Here is a 24,507-nt window from a genome sequence, read left to right as displayed (position 1 = left end):
TCCGCGTGATGCCATAGCGGAGCTATGAGGGTCATTGAAAGATTGACCGATGTTCTGGTCTTGTTGAGTACCCTCCTCATCAGACAGAACGGGGGAAAGGCGTTAAACGTCTATGTTGTCCCACCGTTGTTGGAAGGCATCTTGCCAGAGAGCCTTGGTGTCTAGGACTAGTGAGCAGTACAGAGAAATCTTGAAGTTCAGGGCTATTGCAAACAGTTCCACAGTCGGAAAACCCCACAAAGTCAGGACTTTGTTGGCTACTAGATGATCCAAAGACCACTCGGTACTCACTATCTGAGACACTCTGCTCAGATTGTCGGCGAGCACATTCCTTTTGCCTGGAATAAAACGTGCCGATAGAGGAATCGAGTAGACTTTGGCCCATCTCAGTATCTCGACTGCAAGATGGGATAGCTGCTTCGAAAAGGTACCTTTTTGTTTGTTGATGTAAGCCACTACTGTGGTGTTGTCGCTCATCACCACCACAGAATGACCCGCCAGGTATTGTTGGAACTGTTGAAGGGCCAGAAAGACGGCCTTCATCTCTAGAATATTCATATGGAGGCACTTTTCTGATTCTAACCACAGGCCTGAGGTCGTGTGGTGCAGTACGTGCCCCCCCCCCCACCCCTTTCTTTGAAGCGTCCGAAAACAGCATCAAATCCAGGGGGAGGACGAGAAGATCCACTCCTCTTCGTAGGTTCTCGTCTGTCACCCACCACTGGAGGTCCGTCCCTTCCGCAGGTCCCACAGAGATCAGGACGTCCGGGGAATCGTAACCTTGATTCCACCAGGACTTGAGTCGCCACTGGAGAGATCTCATCCTGAGGCGACCGTTGGGAACTAGACGAGCCAATGATGAAAGGTGACCGAGGAGATGTAACCACGATCGGGCTGGAAGTTCTTCTCGTCTGAGAAAAGGGCTTGCGACCTTCCTCAGCCTTGCTATCCTGTCGTCTGATGGGAAGGCTTTGTGGAGATTGGTATCTATAACCATGCCTGGATATATCAGTCTTTGAGTGGGAAGCAGAGAGGACTTCTCGAGATTTACCATGATCCCCAGATCCTGGCAAAGACCCAGAAGTTTCTCCCGGTGTTGAAGAAGGGATGACACCGAGTCTGCTAGGATCAGCCAGTCGTCCAGATACTGTAATGGAGGAGACGAATGCCGATCTTGTGTGCCCACGAAGATATTAGGGTGAACACTCTGGTGAAAACCTGTGGTGCTGAGGAGAGACCAAAACACAGCACCTTGAACTGGTACTCTTTGTTGTCTAGGCTGAATCTTAAGTACAGTGGAACCTCTACACACGAACATATCTACATCCGAATTTTCCAACATCCGAAGTAAAATTCGAGCAAATTTTTTACTACACCCGAATTTTATTTCGACACACGAAGTAAACATTACGCCATTGAGCGTCGAGTGCTCAGTTCTCTATTCTTGTGTGTATCGTGTGGTTGTCTTCTGTTTGGTCTGTTATTAACAGTGCTTATTTTCATCCTTTTCTCACATTTCCTTTTTTATTTTACCTATAATCATGGTGCCTAAGAAGCCAAGTTTCAGTACAGGAAGAAGGCAATTCTTTCATTAGAATTGAAACAAGAAATTATAGAAAAACATGAGAGCAGTGTGCATGTGAGTGATACTGTATGGCTAAACAATATGGCCGGAATAGGCCTATGATCTCGAGGATCATCAAGCTGAAGGCAGCCATTAAAGCAAATAACCATCGAAGGGGATCACCATTATTACAAGACATCGTAGCAATACCCTGGAAGAGATAGAACGCCTTTTGTTGATAGGGATAAAGGACAAAGAGATTGTTGGCAACGATCATTTGTGAGAAGGGCCAGCGTGATGAACAGAAAGAAAGGAAAAAGTGAAGCAAAGAAAACCATGATAGCATTAACAAGCTCTTTTAAATAAGACTTCTCTCTTTTTCTGTTTCTCTCTAAACATAGCATTAACATGTTCTTTATATAAAATCTCTCACTCTCTCTCTCTCTCGTTCTTCTTTGCTGTTATAGTGTTAGCTACGTCTATTATTTTTTTTTCCGAGAGAGAGAGAGAGAGAGAGAGAGAGAGAGAGAGAGAGAGAGAGAGATTAAACAAAAATGTGTTTAGAGTACATATGATTTTTAACAGCGTCAACGAGTTGAAAAACAATTAAATGTAACTAAGAAAGTAATAACAGCTAATCTGAATTCCTTTATTAACTAAAACAAATATTGATACAAACACACTCGTGTGCGTATGCACAAACACACACACATGTGCAAAAATTGCTACGCAGTAAGAGAGACGGTCGGGGAGGAGGTAGAGATGGTGACTGCGATAACATACTGTAACTCGTCACTGAAAGTGATGAAAATAAAAAATCAAAAGAAAAAAGATGTAAAAAATATGAAATATGAAAATAAAAATAAAAAAATAAATAAGCTAAGTTAGATTAAAATTTCCGTAGTGTAAGTTACGGTATGTTATCGCAGTCACCATCTCTACCTCCTCGTGCGTGTGTGTGTTTGCGCATACGCACACGAGTGTGTTTGTATCAATACAGTGAACCCTCGTTTATCGCGGTAGATAGGTTCCAGTCGCGGCCGCGATAGGTGAAAATCCGCGAAGTAGTGACACCATATTTACCTATTTATTCAACATGTATATTCAGACTTTTAAAACCTTCCCTTGTACGTAGTACTGTTAACAAACTACCCTTTAATGTACAGAACACTTAATGCATGTACTACAGTACCCTAAACTAAAACAGGCACAAATATTAAAGGTGATTTTATATCATGCATTTCCTAAACATGCTAAAAAGCACGATAAAAAATGGCAACCAATGTTTTGTTTACATTTATCTCTGATCATAATGTAGAAACAAACTGGAGGTAGAGCTTTGCTTATTACCCAGACATATTTCCCATACTTTTCCCTTAGAACTACATCACATCTTCCTACTTTAGATATATAGATATATATATATATATATATATATATATATATATATATATATATATATATATATGTGTGTGTGTGTATATATATATATTTATATGTATACACATATACATACCTACATATATACATAAATACATGCATACATATATATATATATATATATATATATATATATATATATATATGTGTGTGTGTGTATATATATATATATTTATATGTATACACATATACATACCTACATATATACATAAATACATGCATACATATATATATATATATATTACTGTATATATATGGTTATGGAAAAATCCGCGAAGTGGTGAATCCGCGATGGTCGAACCGCGAAGTAGCGAGGGTTCACTGTATTTGTTTTAGTTAATAAAGGAATTCAGATTCGCTGATATTGTTTTTTAAGTTACATTTAACTGTCTTTTAACTCATTAACGCTGTTAAAAATCATATGTACACAACACATTTTTGTTTAATCTCTCTCTCTCTCTCTCTCTCTCTCTCTCTCTCTCTCTCTCTCAGAAAAAATAATAGATGTCTCTAACACTTAACAATGAAGAAGAACAAGAGAGAGAGAGAGAGAGAGAGAGAGAGAGAGAGAGAGAGAGAGAGAGAGAGAGAGAGAGAGAGAGAGAGAGACTCTTGTTCTTCTTCACTGTTAAGTGTTAGAGACGTCTATTAATTTTTTCTGAGAGAGAGAGAGAGAGAGAGAGAGAGAGAGAGAGAGAGAGAGAGAGAGAGAGAGAGAGAGAGAGAGATTTATTTAAAGAACGTTAACACCATGTCTACCTTCTCGCCGATCGTCCGTCTCCTGGCGTAGCAAATCCTACACCTGCGTTGGCCTGTCTCTAAGGTAAAGTGGCAATAAAACAAATTATTTATTTATTATTTCTTAATAATTATCTTTTTTACATGCTTCTTTCATATTATGCAGTTATGTTATTGTTTTGTGTAATTACGTGTAGCCATTTATTAAGGATTTATTATGGGTTTTTAGGCTGAGGAACGAATTAAATGAATTACCATGTATTCTTATGGGAAAATTCGTTTCTACATCCGATCATTTTCTACATCCGAAGTTGGTTGTGGAACGAATTAAATTCGTATGTAGAGGTACACTGTACTTCCTTGAAGACGGATGGACTGGGATCTGGAAGTACGTGTCCTTCAGCTCCAGTGTACACATGAAGTCTTGTGGTCTCACTGCTAGTCTGACCGTGTCTGCGGTCTCCATGCTGAACGGAGTTTGTTTGACCAACTTGTTCAGAGCCGAGAGGTCGATGACTGGTCTCCAGCCTCCAGACGCCTTCTTTACAAGAAAGAGTCGACTGAAGAAGCCTGGGGACCCGTCGAGGACCTCTTGGAGAGCGCCCTTCTTCAACAGGGTCTGGACTTCCACAAGAAGGGCTTGCCCCCTTGCTGATCCCATGGCAAGGGAGCTAAACAACACTGGATTCGTCGTCAGGGGAGGTAGAGATGTTGTAAACGGGACGCGATATCCCTGACTGATTACGGAAATCGTCCAGGAATCGGCCCAGAGTTGCTGCCACCTGTCTGCGCAACTTTGTAGGCATACCCCCACTGGTGGACATGCAGGGGGACTGCCAATCCTAGCGTTTGTGGCCTCGGCTGCTCCCTCTAGGATTCTTACCTCCTCTGGAGGACTTTTTGCCTTTCATGTCCTTGACAGGAAAGGGCTTAGACACCACTGTCTTCGCTGCTGCCGTCGGTTTTGTGGTCTTGGTCGGACGGGACTGCTGGGGTACTGGAGGCTTATAGGGCTTAGATGTCAAAGCCCTATGAAGGAGGGAGTCTTGGTGGGACTTCCTCCACCTCTCAGCGGCCTGTTTCCCATCCTTAGGCTCAAACAGGTTTGTTCCTTCTAAGGAAGAATGCCAGAGCCTATTGATCTCGGTGCTAGGGACTTTCTGATGGAATATCTCAGCCACCGCATACCGACGTTTCAGGATGGTGTTTGCCCACAAGTTCGAGACTTGGTGGCCCAAAAACTCGATTGTGCGAGTGCCTGAGAGGAGGAACGTCTCCATAGCTTTCCTGGTACGTTCTTTGGAGAAATCCTCAGAGCGTATCAGGATACCTAATGTCCCTAACCAGATATCCAGCCACGAAGTGGCTTGCATAGCACACTTTGCAACCTTCTCCTTGTTAAGGATCTCGGTTGCCGAGAACGAGACCTGCCGGTTGGAGAGTCTCTCAAGAGGGACTCCCCTGGTAAGCTCTTCCAACGAATGGTGGAGAGGAAGAGCTAAACAAGGCTCCTCCAAGATCTCGAAGTACCTCCTTTGCTGTACGCGAGGAGGTGGGAGAAGCTTGTTGCCGGCACTGGAACAGTTGGAGGAGGACAAATCAGAGAGCTGAACATCGATTTTGTCCCTGGTACTCTTAACCCCCTGAGACCAGGGCAGAGCTGCACTGGCCTTAGAAGGTATTTGAGTGCCAAATACGCGGTTCAGGACCGTGTCCTTGCCCTCTCGAGGGAGGATCTCTGGGTCGGCAAACCCATTGAGAGCCCTCATAAGAGTCAGAACTTGCCAAAATGCTGCATGCTCTGACTCTTGTAGTTCTCCTCCGGATGTTGGACTTGCAGCGATGTCTCCTGTCCCCAAAGGCTCTTATTGGGGAGATTCGCGGACGTTCTCCGAGTGGCTAGTTGGCTTCGTCCTTAGTCTTGTCGAGGACTTTGGTACCATCATCGAGTCCTTCGACTCCTTCCTGGGAAGGATATAGGACTCTAACATAGACGGTGGCAAGTTCTTTTCAGCCCCTACCCAGAAAGACTTTTCAACACAAGGTGGGGTTTCCCTCATTGGTGCAATGGGGGAACGTCTCAACTCGCGTGACTCCCCTGAGGACGGGAAGACTTTGTCCGACAGGGAAGGAGAAAAAGTCTGGGGGGGTGAAGGAACCTGCCTCGAAGGCTTGCGTGGAGTCAACTTAGCTCTCGGAGAAGTCACCGCATCCGGAACTCCTCTTTTTCTCTTCAGAGGGGTAGAAACAGCCTAGGATCTGTGACCCAACTCAAGAGAGAACAGGCTTGAAAGCCTGCGTAACTGCTCTGATTAGTGCACCGAACCATGGTTGTTGGCTGACAGCCACGCTGTCAGACACTACCTCAGGAGGGAAAGGGATCGACGGATCCCTGGGAGGAGTTCCAATAGGGAGGTTTGCCTGAAAAGAAAAAGGGATCCGGGACCTTTCTGGATGTTTCCCTTCCGCCGCAATGCGCGCTGTTATGCGCTTGCAGGGAGGGGAATGCGGCGATGGCGATCTTGCCTGGCGTGCGGGAGGGTATTGACGCTCGCGTGGGGGCGCATAATGGTGCTCGCGCGATACAGAATACCTGGGGTCGCGTGGGGGAGACTGCTGATGCGCGCAGGCGATTCCGAGGCGCGCAGGAGAGTGATGGCACGCAGGAGAGTGATGGCGTGTAGGAGCGCACGCAGGAGACTGATTGCGCACGCGTGGGCGCGCAGGATCAGGTAGTTGGACACGCGAGCGTGTGGGCGAGAGTTCGCGCGCCCCAGCAGATGTCGTAGGGCATGCGCGCACAGTAGAGATACCCCTGGCGAGCGGGGGCGCAGTTGAAGACTGTGGGCGCGCATCTTGTGGGCGCGCGTAACTGCAGGAGAGGATGGGCGCAGGCGCGCGGGGTGCGTGCGTGTATCCTCGTGGGCGCAAGAGGGTGACTGCGTGTGACTGCGCGATAGCGAGCGCTGGCGCACTGGAGACAGCAGTTGGCGCTTTGGCGAGCGCTGGCGCATAGGAGAAGTCTTCTTTGACTTCCCGACAGCGCCCAGATCCGAAGATCGTGGGCGCGCAGGAGAAATGGTCGCTGGCGCGCGGGAGAACGCTGGCGCGTTGGAGAGCGCTGACGAGTTGGAGAGCGGTGACGCGTAGGAGGTTGCTGGCGCGCAGGAGGTTGATGGCGCGCATGAGGTTGATGGCGCGCATGAGGTTGATGGCGCGCAATAGCGCGCTGATGCGAAGGTAGCGCTAGCTATCTCAGGCAAAGCCTGGCACGCAGGAGAACGTTGGCGCGCATGCCCATCATTAGCATGGCGCGTAAGGGACGTATGCACGCGATGGTGCATACGCCCTTGATGCCCTGTAATAGGGTTCGATGCCTGACGAGCATGCAAGTCAGGTTTCGTAGACACGTAATGCGCATCAGCCCTTAGGAACGGCGACGGCAGGTCGGCGGGCCTGTCGTGTGGAAGGTCGACGTGTCCATTGAAAGGACGACCTTCCACCAAAGGGGATCGCCGCAGGAACAGTCGGTGAAAGCTGACGAGGCTCCTCTGCGGCGGACTGCAACGAAGATGATGAACCGAAGAGGCGCCTCCTCACCGCAGGTGAAGGAAGGCCTCTGTGGCAAAGAGGAAGGCGAGCCTTGCGACGGATACGCCCTCTGGGGGCCGTTGGATCAGCAAGCTGACCTTCTGCAGTCCTCCAAAGAGGAGTCTCTGTAAGTGAACTCCCCCGAGGAGAAGAAACACTAGCAGGAGAGACAGTTGGACTTAGTTTTTCTCTCGTTGGTTGAGCAGGAACGGGAGAAACTAAGCCTTCAGCTACTGCGGGATTTGAAGAGGCAGAGGTATTAGGAGATACCGCATTGGATACCTCTGACACCACAACGTCTACAATCGACAGAGGATCAACCTCTGCCAAAATCAGCGATTGCTCGACAGCGGCACCCAATCGGAAGTAGTCAAGTAATGCTTCCTTGGAGGGCGAACCCTCGAGCCCCAAGGAAGACCAAAGCTGCAAAAGATTTGTTAGTGCCACATCCTCCCCCGGGGGGGAGAGGTGGAGCTGCCTCGCTAGGGGAGGCAACGCCATCTCTCGAACCCCGAGCTTGGAAAACAGTACTGTACAGTACCATGGTCTACGCTACCACTCGACGGTCTCTCGAAAGAGACCGACTGAGTGGGAGCTTCGGAGGAGGTTTGGGCAACTGAAGAAGAGTCCTTGGGATTTTCTCCTTTCAAAGAAACCTTCGAAGGAGAAATATCCCGTCTGGACTTCTTACGTCGCTGAGAAAACCTCTCCCACTGGGAGGTAGACCACACTTATTATCACTATCACATCGTTGGCCTCTACAGTAAGGGCAAAGGGTGTGAGGGTCTGTCTCGACCACCGACATGAATGTTCCACAGGGCGGTCAGGGAATCCAGGGCAGGTGCGCATAATAGCAGAGGCCAACTTCACACACAAAACTGTAAAAGAAAAAGCAAAAAAGCATTAGTGGCTGCCAATGACGGCGAGGATGACAGCCGACACGTCCGACTACCATCCGAGCTGAGACCAAGTGAGCTCAAGCACAGGTGTGTGTGTGAGGGGGGGAGCAAGCTACCCTTCCCTATCTCCGCTAACTAGCGGTGTGGGTAGTAAACCCTCGTTAAACTTTAATGGCTCGTCATTTCAGTTACGCCGAAAGTAATACTGCTATTAAATAGCGTGGTTTGTATTCCAGTTACGGAAAAAACATAGATTTTAAGACATAAGTCGCAGAGACCAAGGAGGCCATTCAGATACAACTGCAATGTAATTGTTCATTGGGTATTTTCCTCTTGGTAATGGTAGAAGACTTTTAGCTAAAGTGATCAGTTCTTCTAGGACAATCCAATATCTCTGTATTGTTCTCCAGTCTTGGGTAGTGCCATAGCCTCTGTACCATTGTCTTCCACTGCCTTGGGTCAGATTAGAGTTCTCATGCTTGAGGGTGTACTCAAGATACACTATTCTGTCCGTTTCCTTATTACCTTTTCTCACTGGGCCATTTTCCCTGTTGGGGACCTTGGGCTTATAGCATACTGCTTTTCCAATTGGGGTTGTAGCTTAGCTAGTAATAATATTATTAAACTGTAAAATCCCCTTTGTAATACTGTATTGTTATGATATATCAAGGCTCTCGATAAAAATGCTATTTTCATTATAAAATTAATTTTTAAATATGTAACTTCCCTGGTAGTTACATATACGTAGCTTAAATCCCGCGTTTCGTCGCGCGCACGGCAGAAATTCACATTTCGCGGCAATCGCCGCCATGACAGTAGGTGGTCATACATGAGCGCCATCTCTCATAGGTTACCAGAACCATTCCCAACATTCCTCAGAAATTCCATGTCTCTGTTTTCAGAGGGGAGGAGGGAGGGCCCTTTTATATATGTAACTACCAGGTAAGTATATTTAAAAATTAATTTTATAGTAAAAATACCATTTTCATATAGGTAACTTCCCTGGTAGTTACATATATATAGTTGATTGACACCATTGGTGGCAGGTAGAAAACCTCATCCCATCGGGAATTCGTATAATTATTAATAGCTACAATTAGTAGTACTAACAATCTGGTTCTTAACTGATAAGGAAGCTGGCTTCAAGGTTATCCTGCCTCATTTTGCCTGCATTCCTTAAGAGACTCAGCGATCCACCCAGGGGGCTGAAAAAGTCTCTGTGGGGCTGCCACAAGGTCCTCGACCTTAGCGTGGCTAGACCTCCACCCTTCCTAACCATAGCCATGGATACTGATTCTGACAACCTACTCCAAAATTAAAAACACACACCATAAAAAAAAAGCTAACTTGACTTGCATTCCAGACTGTCAAAGGCTGCAACAACCTTCACAGACAACCTGTGAACACAAATACAAGAAAAAGGCAAGGGTATATATATAAAAAGGTTATAGGGAAGAGGCAGTAGACCCTTCTCCAACTACGACGCCGGAGGTAACGTACGGACCCAGGGAACAACAATCTCCATACTGTGTCTGGACATCCTTGAGATAACAGTCTGCGAAGATTGATTTACTTCGCCAGAAAATAGCCTCCAGAATTGACTTCATTGACTTATTGTGCTTGTAAGCCATAGAAGTTGCAACAGCTCTAACCTCATGTGGTTTCACCTTAAGGATTGGGAAACTTCTTTCCTCACAATTCTGGTGAGCTTTCATTATCAAATCCTTGATGAAAAAAGCTAGGGATTCTTTGATAACGGCAAAGAGGGTTTTTTTAACTGAGCACCAGAGGTTGTCTGTTTGTCCTCTCAGGTTTTTGGATGTGTGCAGATAAAATTTCAGAGCTCTCACTGGACAAAGGCCTCTCTCCTTCTCTCGTCCAACCAAATGAGATAACCCTGGGATGGAAAAAGATCTAGTCCAAGGTCGAGAAGGATTCTCGTTTTTCGCGAGAAAGCCCAGCTGAAGGGAGCAAACTGCATTGTCTCAATTTAAGCCCACCTTCTTGCTGATGGCTTGTAACTCTCCTACCCTTTTTGCTGTAGCCAAAGCAACTAGGAACAGTGTCTTTTTGGTAAGATCCTTCCAAGACGCCTTGTCCAAAGGTTCAAACCTACTTGAGGTTAAAAAGGCCAGGACTACATCCAGGTTCCAAGAGGGGGTTGGATTGTCCTTTCTCTAAGTAGTCTCAAAAGATCTAATGAGATCTGAGAGATCCTTGTTACCTGACACGTCAATGTGTCGGTGACGAAAGACGGAGGCTAGCATGCTGCGGTAACCCTTGATGGTAGGCACAGCCAGCTTCTCTTTCGTTCGCAGATACAACAGAAAATCTGCTATATTGGCTATAGAGGTACTGGTAGAGGAAAGTTTGTTATTCCTGCACCATACTCTAAATATGTCCCACTTGGATTGGTAAACCGTAATGGTGGATGTCCTCCTAGCTCTGGCGATAGCTTGTGCAGCCTCCCTTGAAAAGCCCTTCGCTCTTGCCAACTTTTCCATAGTCGAAAGGCAGTCAGATTGAGAGCAAGGAGATTCTGATGGTACCTCTCTAAGTGAGGCTGTTTGAGTAGATCGCTCCGATTTGGTAATGTTCTGGGGGTATCTACCAGCCACTCATCATCTCCGCAACCCAAGGCCTCATGGGCCAAAATGGAGCTATCAGAGTCATGTGGGCGTTGGGCGATTCCCTGAACTTTTTCAGAACTCTGTCCAGGATCTTGACTGGAGGAAAAGCGTACACATTTAGACCCTCCCAGTTCAGAAGTAAAGCGTCCACTGCGGCTGCTTCCTGGTCTGGGACTGGAGAGCAAAGTATCAGCAACCTCTTTGTCATTTGTGTGGCGAAGAGGTATATCGAGGGTTGACCCCACAACATCCAAAGGCTGGTGTACACCTTGTGATATAGGGTACACTCTGTCGTTAGAATTTGCCTCCTTCTGCTGAGAAGATCCGCTCTGACGTTCTTTTCCCCTTCTATGAATCGAGTTATCAGGGTTATGACCCTCTTTTGCCCACAGAAGTAGATCTCTCGCAGCCTCGTAAAGTGAGTCCGAACGAGTGCCTCCCTGCTTTTTTTTGTAAGCCAACGCAGTGGTGTTGTCTGCGTTAATCAAAACCAATCTTCCTCGGACTTCCTTCTGAAAGTGAATGAGGGCTAGGTGAATGGCCACAAGCTCTTTGATATTTATGTGCCATTTCCTCTGAGACTCTACCCACAGACCTGATATTTCGGCCTTCCTGAGTATTGCACCCCAACCCATGTCTGAGGCGTCGGAGAACAACACTAGGTCGGGGTTCCTCTAATACAGTTCGAGACCTTTCTGGAGTTTGTTGGTATCGTCCCACCAACTCAAGTGATTCCTGATCCCCAAAGGGATCGGCATCCACTTTTCCAGACTTAGATCTCTCGTCTAAAACTTTGCTAGATGAAATTGAAGAGGCCGTAGATGAAGTCTTCCCAGGGAAACGAACTGTTCTATCGATGAGAGGGTACCCAGGAGACTCATCCAATCTCTCACCAAGCAGGATCGTAAGTCTAGGAAATGTCGCACCTTTACTAGGCAATCTAGAATGCGCTTCGGGGCTGGAAAAACCCGAAAAACCGCTGAGTGAATTCTCATCCCCAGATATATGATATTCTGTGAGGGTGTTAGTTGAGATTTGGCCAAGTTCACCATCAGACCTAACTGTTGCGTTAAGAACATTGTCATTTGAAGAGCCTCCAGACATTTTTCTTGTGATTCTGCTCTGAGTAGCCAGTCGTCCATGTACAAAGAAATCCTTACTCCCTTTAGGTGAAGCCAGCGAGCCACGTTGGCCACCACTTGGGTAAAAACGTAGGGAGCCGTGCTCAGTCCAAAACAGAGTGCTTTGAACTGATAGATGGTCTTGAGGAACACAAACCTTAGAAATTTTCTGTGGTTCGGGTGTATCGGGATATGGAAATACGCGTCCTGCAGATCCAATGACACCATCCAGTCTCCCTGTCTGGTGCATGCAAGGACTGACGCTCAAGTTTCCATGGCAAATTTTACTTTGCTGACAAACTTGTTCAAGGGACTGACATCCAGAACAGGTCTCCATCCCTCCAAGCTTTTCGGAACTAGGATAAGTCTGTTGTAAAACCCCTCCAAGGAGGTGTCCTCTACCACTTCTATGGCTGATTTCGACAGCGTAAAGGTGACTTGCTCTTGAAGAGCTGCTGCCTTGTCCCCTGAGTAGGTTGTTGTCAACTCTAAAGGGTTTCGACGACATGGGAGGCATTCTCAGGAAGGGGATCTTGTATCCCTCCTTGAGGACATTGATTGTCCAGATGTCCGCACCCCTTTGGCTCCACTCTCGCCAAAAGTGGGATAGCCTGGCTCCCACTAGTGTCTGGAGGTTGTATGTTTCACTTCCTTGATTTGGTTTGCTGTCTTAGGAATCTGCGAGCTTGACCCCCAGCAGCAATTCTCTGAGTTCCCCTTGAAGGGGCTCTCCCACAAAAGGGCTGGCGAGTGGGAGGAGCTTCCTTTTGCTTCCTTGCTAAAAAAAAAATAGCCGGGAGGACTTTCTTAGCAGTTCTAAAGATAAGACCTTGCATAGCCTGTTGTGCCAAAGCTGCCGGAAAGTCCTTCACCAAGTCCGGAGGGAAAAGATGATTACTCAAAGGAGCAAATAAAAGTTCAGATCCCTGAGCAAGGGTCAAACCTGAAGATAAGAAGGAACATAGCATAGCCCTCTTTTTAAAATCTCCTGCCATGGAAAGGGCGGAAAGTTCGTCGGAGCTATCCCTCACGGCCTTATCAAGACAGGCAATCAGATGCATCCGAGCCTCGTTCTTTGGGTCTGTGGCCTCTGCGAGAGCTCCGAGAGTCCAGTCCATAAGGCTGAAGACTTCTATTGTCCTAAAAATGCCTTTAAGCAGATGGTCCATCTCGGAAGTGGACCACATAATCCTCGACATGCTCATGGCTGACCTGCGTAAGGCGTCAACAAGTCTGGAGAAGTCTCCCTGGGAGGAGGCAGGAACTCCCAAACAGATAACTTCCCCAGTCTCATACCACACGATAGATCTGGAGGCCAGTCTAGTCGGTGGAAAGGAAATGGCGGCCTTCCCTAGATCTTTCCTCTTGGACGTCCATTGGTTGAGAGTTGAGAAAGCTCTCTTAACCGATCTAGCAAGAACCATCTTCTTGAAGGAGGATGGTTTTCAGGGTCTGCCCTTCAAAAACTGAGAGGGCGGGCTCTGAGGCATGGGTTGAGTCAAGTCCTCTGGATACAGTGATGTTAGAACCATCAGTAACTTTTTAAGGTCAGCTGCCTGCAGCGTATCCTGGGATTCCTTCTCTAAAACTCCGGCTAAGGGAATATCGATCTCCTGAGTTGAATGGGTAGGAGACAAAACCGTGTCATCCTGTCGGTTATCGTCTTCCATACAGAAGTCATCCTGCTGTGGTGGAACATCGTGCAGGATACTATCCATTTGCGAGGAAGCGTCACGCTTGCGTCCCGCATGTTTTGAGAGAGAGAGTCATGTTCAAGTGCTTCCAGCATAAGTCCATCATGCTGCAAGGAAGCGTCAACATCGTGACCCGCATGCTGCGAGGGTAAGTCCTGCTCGCGTGCGTCCAGCATGCTGTATGTTAACAGCGTGACGCGATTAAGCGTTAGCTGGGCGTCCAGAGTGTCGCGAAGGAGAGACAACAACTTGTCTATCATGATGCAGGGACAAGTCCTGACTGCAGCATGCGTCCAGACTGCAGCATGCGTCCAGACTGCAGCATGCGTCCAGCATGCCACGAGCTTCCAGCATGCCGTAAGGGAGCGTCCAGAACCTTTTCGCTTCCCGTAATGCGTCCTGAATGCTGCGAGGGAGCGTTGCTGAGCACAGGAGAAGATCGCTGTTCGAAAACGCCTTGGTTAGCGGCAGCCTCTTTCCTTGGCCTCTTGATGTCTTTCGGTTCTTTTAAACGACACTCCTCTGTTCGAGAATCATATGCATCAAACAGGGACGAAATCGACCTCTTCAGCTCAAACAGATCTGGCACTTGCGGCGCGTCTTGCACACGTCCAGACTGCTGCGAGGGAGCGTGGCGATTCTTATCGCTAGCTGAACCGTATACCGATCGCTGCAAGGGATCATCAACCGTTGTCGGGTGACCACCAGGGGAAAGTCCTTGCGACAGAAGTAAACTGATCACCCTCTTCCTCTGACGAACTATGTTCCTTACGCGACTGTTTTGGCGCCGGCACGTCGTCTTCTACCGAAAGAAAAACTTCCGGCGAGCTCCTGTTACTGCAGGATGGTTCAGCAGGAGACATACGTCTCTTGAGAGGCCTTGAACGCAGTGGTTGATGCCAACCACGTCGTGGTTTTGCGTCATCCGACAAGAACGCACACTTTCTTACCTCGCCTTTCCAGCGGCGAAGAGGAGCGACCTGGAGATTGTCAACAGGATCGCTCGAGAGGACATCCGTTCGCTGATCAAGGTCTGACATATCCTTTTGCCTTTCGACATTCCTTCTCCCAGGGGTTGGGGAGCATGGAAGAGGTCCCGGGCTGGGATTATGACGGACACGAACGGACGCACCCTTGACTTCACTATCACTATTCACAAGCTTGCTTTGCAAGCCACGCACTGCACCCCACATAACATCTTTTTCCGAAGTCAGGGAACGAACCTGTGCACCTAAGGCTGAAATAGCAGCCATCACATCCTTTAAAGAAGGTTCACTTGCCTCCGACACCATAGCGGGGTCTGGAACTATTGCCTTAGGATCAGGAATAGGAATAATAGAATGATGTACATTAGAAGGAATATTACTATCAGAAGATCTATTTGAAAGAACACTGGTCGATCTAGCTCTTCTAAGTCTATCCTTCTCTAGTCGCTTAACACAGCGATCAAACTCATTCCACTATAAATCAGACAAAGACCGACATTCAACACATACCTGACCTCTGCAACCATTACATATTGAGTGAGGATCAACAGAGGCCTTGGGCATACGAGTCTTGCATCCTCTAACACACCTTCTTATAGAGTCAGCCATTTTGTAATCAGAAAAAACAAGCCCAGGTCAAAAACCAACAAAGTCTATCTAAACTGTAGTGAAAAGTCAAAAGAATATCCAAAAACAAGCAGCGAAAGCCATTAACCCTTTCGCCCCCAAAGGACGTACCGGTACGTTCTTGCAAAACACTGTTATTTACATGTTTTTGCACGTTTTTGATAACTTGGCGAGAAACTACAGGCACTTTCCAAAAGAATGAGACCAACCTGACCTCTCTATGACAAAAATTAAGGCTGTTAGAGCAATTTTAAAAAAAATATATAGCAAAATGTGCTCAAAATTTAACCTTAAAAGGGTCAACAATAACCAGACAAAAGGTACTTCACCAAATTGTAGAATAAAGTAATATCAGCGAAACGAATTTCCAAGCGTTGACTCGATCAACGGCAGGGAATTTCAGAGGAATGTTGGGAATGGTTCCAGTTACCTATGAGAGATGGCGCTCATGTATGACCACCTACTGCCATGGCGGCGATTGCCACAAAATTTGAATTTCTGCCGTGCGTGCGACAAAACGCAGGATTTAAGCTATATATATGTAACTACCAGGGAAGTTACATATTTAAAAAGATGCAGTTATGAAATATTTCTGGATATATAATAAAAATCATAAACTTTTAAAATAGGAACATTAACAGTCTGAGGCAGCTCTGAATTATACAGAAAATTTACTCGGCTTTCCAATTTCCACCGCATTCGTGTTAGTTACGCTACGAGACATCAACACGATTAGGTTGACGCGCCACGCCATTGCTCCTCGGTCAAATCACACGCCTGACGGCGATTTTGTCACTGGCGAGATGGCCCAGAAAGATAGGGGAAATGAAAACCTTACTTGAAGCAAATAAAATTTAAAAAGTGTATACTTATTGCATGCATTACAGTAAATGACTATTACAAGAGCCATTACAAAATTCCAGTCTATCAGTACTGTATTTACTCGATTTATTTACGTTCACAGGAGTAAGCAGTATATGATTATCAAGGACTGTTGTTTATATCAAATTTCCTGCTAACTCCTAAGGGTAAACTCAATGACATGCAGCACAAGTCTTTTGAAGTACCATTCCTCATATCATAAAATAATTAAAAGTCTACGGTACAGTATAACAAATTAGTTGAGAGAGAGAGAGAGAGAGAGAGAGAGAGAGAGAGAGAGAGAGAGAGAGAGAGAGAGAGAGACTTGGGCTTCAATACGAAGAGGAAGCAAAATTTGATTATGGGAATATCACTGTTTGAAAGATTGCAAAATCTGAGATGGTGTGGACACGTGTTGAGAATGGAGAGTGGGGAGGGAGGGAGGAAGGCTTAGGAGGAACCTGTTAGGGGGAGAAGAGATCAAGAGGGAAGCAGAGAATTAGATGGCGGGATAAGGTGAAGGATGATATGGAGAGAAGAGGTTTGGTGAAAGTGGATGCCTTTGATCGAAGGCATTGGAGAGGGCGCATCAGCTAGCAACCAACCCTTAGAGAGAGAGAGAGAGAGAGAGAGAGAGAGAGAGAGAGAGAGAGAGAGAGAGAGAGAGAGAGAGAGAGAGATCCTTGGTGCAAATTAGCATTTTCAACTTTTAATATACATCAAATCTATACTCTGCAACCTTCCAAAGTCAAATGAGGAGAGAAACACAAAAAGTATATAAATATGTTTTATTAAAAATTTACATTCATGAAGACACCACTGAGAGCAGACTACCTACAAAAGGCTTTAATATAACTGACAGGTTACGCTATATGGTGTTGTTGTTTCGCGACAGAATCTCAGCGAAGATTTAACTCTTCAGCGAAGGTACGACGGCCTTTTGAGGAATCTTTCGGATGTGGTCGCTGCGGCTAAGACAGACGAGTGGCTAAGACAGTTTCGGCGTGTTTGTGTGAGAGCAGCGGGTAAGTCCGAGTGTTTGTTTGTGGTTTGGTGGTCTAAGATTTCAGACAGGGAGAGCATCGTGTGTAATAGTAGTCGTAGTAGTAGTAATACCTAATGTTGAACTGTTAACTTATTCCAAGACTCGCTTTAAAAAGCATCCAATAAACCTGTAGCTTCGTTAATACAACACATAGTTTGATACTTTAAATCTTTCGACTGACTAGTAAAATTAATTTCAATTGTATAGAATGTAGAAAAAATTATTAATTTTCCTTATCCTTTTTAAACAAAAAGTGGTTTAAAACTGAACATTCAGGTAAAACTGTAGTAGTAGTAGTAGTAGTAGTAGTAGTAGTAGTAGTAGTAGTAGTAGTAGTAGTAGTAGTAGTAGTAGTAGTAGTAGGAAGTTAGCCCTGCTGTGGACATGTACGAATGGATGGACCTATGAAATTTATGAACCACAAAGCTCTGGGACCGCCCCAAAAATGGGGACGTGTGACGGCCTGTTGCAAACGCGCACCAAGGAAATGGGACCAAAATGCTTTGCTATAAATAGTGTTCTTTATTTAGTTATTGAAAGAAAATTTGATAAAAAAAATAAAGATACAAAGCAACAATAAAATTTTTACGAATGATTTAAACATTCAATATCAACTTAACAAAACGCTATAGTATCCCCCCTTTTTAGAAACAGCGAATGTCGAGTGTGTTTGGAAATGTAACTCCGTCAAATGTTTGATGTAGAGGTGCATGTGTGTGTGTTGTTTAGCCAGACTTCCCCTTAAAGAATGTAAGATGAATGTTATTAGTTTTCAAAATACTGAAAAATCAGAAGCTGACATACTGTGCTAACCATAGCCCTTCTGAAGTGGTCATTTCAAAATCCTCTACGAAAACGAAACAAATGAAAAAATACAGTGTAAAAAATGACTCGATCAACACGATTGCTCTGACGACCTCGACAAATGCATCGGGGCTTAAAGAAATCCACCCCAAGATTGACTTTCATTACACGAAAGGTTTCGGACGTACTTTGAACTTACCCTACGTTGTTTAATTTCTTACTTGAATCCAAAAAATTATAAAAAACATCAACAGTAATATATAAACTTAAAAATATTAAAAAACAAACGTTGATAATACACTGTAATAAATTAAGAAAATGCAGACTCTCTACCGCCTTAAAATCTACAAAAAGTACGCCAACAAAGGACGAGGTTCACACCGCGTAAAGTAGGCAGGATTTACAAAGCTATGCAATAAATTATTTTCTTTTGATCTAAGCAAATACAATGCGTAACCTAATGACGTGCTTGAACCAAACCAACCGATTCTGAGGCAATTTTGAGAGTACGTAATTTTGCGAGTACGTAATTTTGCGAGTACGTAATTTGTAATTTTGAGAGTACGTAAAACAAACAAACTTTTGGCCTAATAAGTACGCCCTTCGGAATAAATGAAAAGTTAAATGTTTCCTTCCCTTGCCAAAGGTAATATGACAAATCTGGAAGTCATTTGTATTTTTCCTAACGATACAAACCCGAGGCTATTTGACATGGATTGTCCTAAAGCTTCGCCGAAAGATAACCCCCGTTAAATAGGGTAAGGTTTGTTTAGCGACGGAGTAAATACCGCTACAGATGAGTCATTGTCAAAGGCGATATACCTGTACAAATGAAAGTCTTTAAAAACCAAAGAATCTTAGTCAGGTACACAAACAAAAAAACAAAAGACAATCGTCCTTGCATTTACCACATACTATGTACATTCTAGTTTATGAGAGCACACCGCCAAAGGTTGTCGCCGGAAGGAGCAAAGACTCAAAACTCTTTTAACGAGAAAAATGTCATCGGACAGAACTAGTCTGAGCTAAACTAGGCTAAGCAAATGTCTTTGGTTATTTGTACAAAAGTGCAAAAAGAAACGGGGGGCAATTAAAAAGTTATCGAGTAAAAGCACGCTAACCTAAACTAACACTCTGTCACCTACGTTAACATCTATAGAGTAACTTTTTCTTGGGGGGGGACTCGCTTCTCAAAATTGGAATGTTGCCTTTAAAGAAATCACAGGCAGTAAATGGCAGAAGAAGCAGCAGTAGTAGCGGGTGTCTCATCTCATAATCTAGAGCGACACATAGGGACACTCGCACTCTCTCTTGCAAATAAATACACCACAATGGCATGTTTCCTACACATTATAAAACTTGGATGAATAAATTCAACAAAAAAAATAATATACAAGTTTCCATAAACAACGGTTCACCACCGGTCCCCAGTAATAAATAAATCTAGATCTGAAGGAAATTAAAGCTAAAAAATTTGTCAATATTACAAGTAAAAGACACTCGACTCTCCTAAAAACATCAAATTTACAAGTACAGTCATAGATTTCCTCTCATTTAAATTTACAACTCTATATATTACAGCATCCGGGTTCACACCAAAAAGTGTCCCGCGTCCATCCCGGGCGAGAGACGGGCCTCCTAAAACTGCGGAGTTGTTCTCAACATTTCTTATGTAACTTGTTAGCAAACACTAAGACAAATATATTACCCAGCTAAAACAGTACTTATGATTTGACATCCTCTCCGCGGCAGGGAAGTGCCGCGGACAAACACACATTACTAGTACACCATACAAGTGCTTTTTTTAATTCATTCTTCTTGTTGAAAGATCACAAAATAATAACTTGAAAGATGTCTTCTTATTCTTTTAATAACTTTACAAACAGAGTGCAAATTGACTCAGACAAGAGACTTCGGGGTCAGGACTCATCACTGACGTGACCATCTCTGGCAGTGAGATCATTACATTTACAAAGGTTGGGGTGCACTGTAATCAAACATTCTTATTTATTTCTCCTAGCCTACCAGTTGGCAAATTATCAACTTCAAAAGCTAACGCGGTTATGAAGAAGTTCGTCACCTAAATGGGCGATTGTCTACGCTCCAATCAAAATACTCTACGTAGATTTTCCCGTGCAACGTCTCTACTGAGTAGGATTTTCCAATACAAAATAATTAAACCACACCGTCACTAAGTTGAGATTCTCAACTACCCTGGGAAGGGGTCCGTTTGCAAGTATTAACCCACCGTGACCAATAACACTAGTTAAGATTTGGCCAATTGCACTCGATAATTTAAAGTTTTTTTTCCAATTGCACTCGTTTAAAAATTGCACGGTTGTATTAAAGGGGAAAACTATTCATCTTCTGACGAAGACTCTTCGTATACTTCCCTCACTGGCTAACAACCGTGCAAGACTCCGCTGCTGCTGCTGCTCGGACCTCGTGAAATGGATGAAAAAAAATGAGCTCGGAATGATATTGACTCTTTCGCACACTTCTCTCAAGGAGGGCAACCTGTCATGCCACCGTACTGATTAAATAAAATGGCTCTCATTCATGACTTCATGTACACTACACCCTATAAACATTACTCCTACAGAACTATAATTCTAATCTTGAAAAGAACTGATATTGTCAAGAGAAAAACACAAAAAGGATATTACACATTTTTTTGGCTGTTACACCGTGATTTGACAGCATTCAACCAATTTAAATGCTTCTACTGTAATGAAAAAATAACAGGGAAAATATAGAAAATTTTGGCCGGTAATAATAGGGTCAACCAAATGAAAGTATACAGCTTTCTAGTATTAACTAAATTATGGTGCTGTAAAAAATATAAATAAATGGATTATTTAAATGAAAAATCATACTAAAATTTAAAAAAAAAAAATTTACACTACAAGAAATAAAAACCAATTAGAACTGTACAACAATTAAAGGAGGCTGTCTTTCGACTTAATATTTCAATGCCTGCTAGTTACTTGACCAACAAGTTGTCCCCCATCTTGGATTCTGCCTCTCTCTACACACTGCAGAACTTCTTCCTTCATTCTGACATCATCCAAGTCCTCCACTTCTATATTCCTTCCCTTCCTTCGCACATTCTATAACCTCTTCACCGTCCTAATCTAGCCCAGTATGAGTGGTCAAATGTCTCTGATACTCTTCATCAGCCATGAACTTCAAGAAACAGATGTTTTAAAATTTCTGATGCAACCAGCCCCACCCAAGACCTGTTGAGATTCCAAAGGCAGCTCGTTTAGATGTGCCTGTGTGTGGTTCCAGTATCTGGCCCTTCCTCTTGTTCCTGGAAAAGCATGATGCGGCAAGTAAGTTCGAGCACCGTCGTGCTTAGCTCCTCGCAATTCGCGAGCGAGGTAAGATCAACGTTATGTCGTCCTGGATATCTGCTTACCACGTTATCCAACAGTAATTATTTGCATACACAGTTTCCTTGAGTTTATTGGCCAAAGTCATCCCATCTAGCAGCATTATCAGTGCCCCATCGGATGTTTGTACAAAAGCTACAAACCTTGGAGGTGTGATGTCTCGCTTGCCTCTGTTTGAGGTCATCCAGGTAGGAACTGAAACTATGGTTTTTTGCTGGCTTAATATGTTCAAACTTCTGGCTTCTACAAAATTTTACATAGGCTAGTGATAGGTCTCCTTTAATGAGAGCCCATACAGGCAAGACTGGAGTCGTTTCTAGAGTTTGCGCCTCCCGTGCATTCTTCCGAGCCACTTGACAACGTGCATTTTTTAACGTGGAATTTGTAATCCCTGGAGATTTTGAAGATATCGCCGCAAATTTTGCAAATGCGAGGAGGCTTTTTTTGAGGACGCTTTGTGCAATTTTTCAAGTGATTCTGAAGGGTGGCAGTATCATGGCAATCCAAACCACAATACATACATGCAGAGGAAGTAGCCATTTCGTGGAACTTTCCGTGATGCTCGGACACTTCCTCCGCTGAGCCGAACAGGAGGAGGCACCGGTAACGACAACGTAATTTGTCCCTGTGACCGACTCTCAAATGCTTGTACAGTCTTCTCCTTGAAGATTTGGCTATGCCACACTCGGGACAGACGAAAAATTTCATCGATTCCTCCTTTCGGTGTTTCTCTTTGTGTTTGCTCAAGGCTCTTTGAGTAGAAAATACCTTGGGACACATGCTGCAGGTGAACTCTGCCTTAAATTTTGTTACTCTATCCTCCGTTTTGCCTACAGATGCGACTGGCTCGTCAGAAAGTGGATCGAGCTGTTTCAACAGTTTTGGATCAAGGTTTTCCATTATAACCCTGGGGTTAAGCGACGTGTACTTTTCCAAGCTCCTTGGGTTCTGTTTCAACAGTTTTGGATCAAGGTTTTCAAGTATAACCCTGGGGTTAAGCGACGTGAACTTTTCCAAGCTCCTTGGGTTCTCCAAAGTTTCTAGAGGCTTGTTGCTCTTTCCCTTGGGAGAGCAGGGCTCAACTGGAACGTGTTGCCTTTGGTATTCACTTATCCTTTTGGAAGTTTCCATGACCTCCTTCTTATGAACGTTCTTACAGTGCAGTATCAGTTCCTTGATATTGGGAAACTTCTTCGCACAAAAGATGCACGTCGTCCAACTCTGCAGAAGATTCGCTCGGTCACCGAGGCTCCCCTTGCTGGATACGCTCGGCTCTGTTTCCGACACACCTTTATTATTGCCTATCACAGATTTCGCCCCTTCGGGAGAGCAAGGAACACTTGGGTCTATTATAATTACTATTCCTATTTTAGTAACAGACACAAAAGGAGTTTTAGACACTTCTGGAAACAGATCGTCGGTTCTTACATCCAAAGTATCTGGTCCACCTTCCAACTGTTGATTGGACTCCTCTTCTACGTCTACAAACGCCGGAAAAACATTTTGGTCTTCCTTCGGAAAAACATTTTGGTCTACCTTCGGAAAATCGTTTTGGTCTTCCTTCGGAAAATCACGAGGAACTCCCAGGGACTCGTCGCTGATATCGGAGCTGCGGACTTCTAAATGCTCGGCAACGTGATTTTTCACCAGGAATTTACTTCCGCTTTCCTTCCTGCATAACTGAGGGAGATGGTCACTTCTCTTGGACCCCCCAGGACTGCTACACTTCCTGCTCATGGCCGGATCATAGCGCACTTCATCTTGGTGTGAGGCACAGAGCTGCTCACTGGAGAACACATCTGGAGAGTCCCTGTCCCTTACTAAGCCGTGCGACCGCCGATAGTGTTCCTTGAGGCTATCCTCGCTTGAGTACTGACCTCGGCAAAATTTGCACCGTACGGAGAGTCTGCCCTTCTTGTGAGTCTCTTCGTGGGCTTTGAATCGGTCGGTGGCCTTGGTAGTGAAGCTGCACAGCGAGCAGTCCATCCACGGCTTGTGGAGACGAACATGAAATGGATACTGCAACTCACTACACTCCAAACCACAATGCTCACATACCTTCCTCCCCACTTCCTCACTTTCTTCCTTCACTTCTACTTCTACTTCTACTTCTACTTTTACTTTTACTTCTTCTTCCTCTTCTTCTCCTCCTCCTCCTGTGTCACCGATCCTTTCCTTCTTAACAGATCTCTCCCCAGGATCTTCTAGATTCCGATTCTCCTCCATCTGAGGAGGTTGAGCCGTGGAGGGTGGGCGACGGGGTCCTGCACGCAAGCGAGACGTCACACGGCGTATTTCCGCGCCTGCAGGCAACATCAAGTATGAGAATCACTCTGAGGACCACTCGGTCATCCTAAAACACTACAGCTTTCTCCTTTTCAACAAAGTTTCTAATCTTGACAAATCAACATTACCATAAATGACAAAGATCACAATCATAAAGTACTGCAGGAGTATGTTTCTAGCAAACCAAATTTTTTTTTTTTAATCTTTCTGAATCATAAAACCTAAAAAAAAATGACTAATTTCTTTCTTATATTGTATTGGTTATAAAGAAAATAGGAAGGATGTGACATCACACTCTCCGATAGCTCACAAACCACGCAGACAGCAACAGGGCACGGAAATGTAACGATGTAAAAATTCATCCTTCGTAATCAGACTTACCGAGCTCAATTATAAAATAAAAAAAAACTAATTCTAGTTTTTAATTTTTCTGTTATATAACCCCCCCCCCCCCCCCCCCCCGAGGTCTTGCAGCAGCAATTCGCCTTGCACAGTTGCCAGCCAGTGCGCTGGAACTTAAAAAAAGGAATACCATAACTATGTAACTATTTCAAGTGATCTATTAATAATACAGGTCTCATCTACATATTTTGTATCAGAAAAAATCATGATATTTGAAGACTGTACAATTGATATACAGGGTGTACTGTAATAAACATATCTGTACACGACAATGCATCGAGGCTTCAACGTCGCAAATCCGGAACTTTACAGTTTTTTTTTTTTTAGTTTGCCAAAATAATTTGTCTCTTTCTTGTCATATTTCACTAACTTGTACCAAAACAAGTCCATATGACACACATAGCAGACTACATTCACACTTATT

The 24,507-nt window shown here is 44.6% G+C and overlaps 1 protein-coding gene across 1 annotated transcript in view; it reads right to left on the bottom strand.

Annotated features, from left to right (window-relative positions):
• Positions 1-24,507, bottom strand: part of LOC137626725 (uncharacterized) — a 70,783-nt gene that overhangs the window by 7,912 nt on the left and 38,364 nt on the right. The window contains 1 exon segment of the mRNA XM_068357735.1: positions 21,692-23,716. Coding sequence (XP_068213836.1) covers positions 21,692-23,716 — 2,025 coding nt within the window.

This window comes from Palaemon carinicauda, chromosome 34, assembly GCF_036898095.1.
Source record: "Palaemon carinicauda isolate YSFRI2023 chromosome 34, ASM3689809v2, whole genome shotgun sequence".
NCBI lineage: Eukaryota > Metazoa > Arthropoda > Malacostraca > Decapoda > Palaemonidae > Palaemon > Palaemon carinicauda.
The sequence above is the reverse complement of the archived record's forward strand: the minus strand, read 5'-3'. Positions and strand labels throughout refer to the sequence as shown.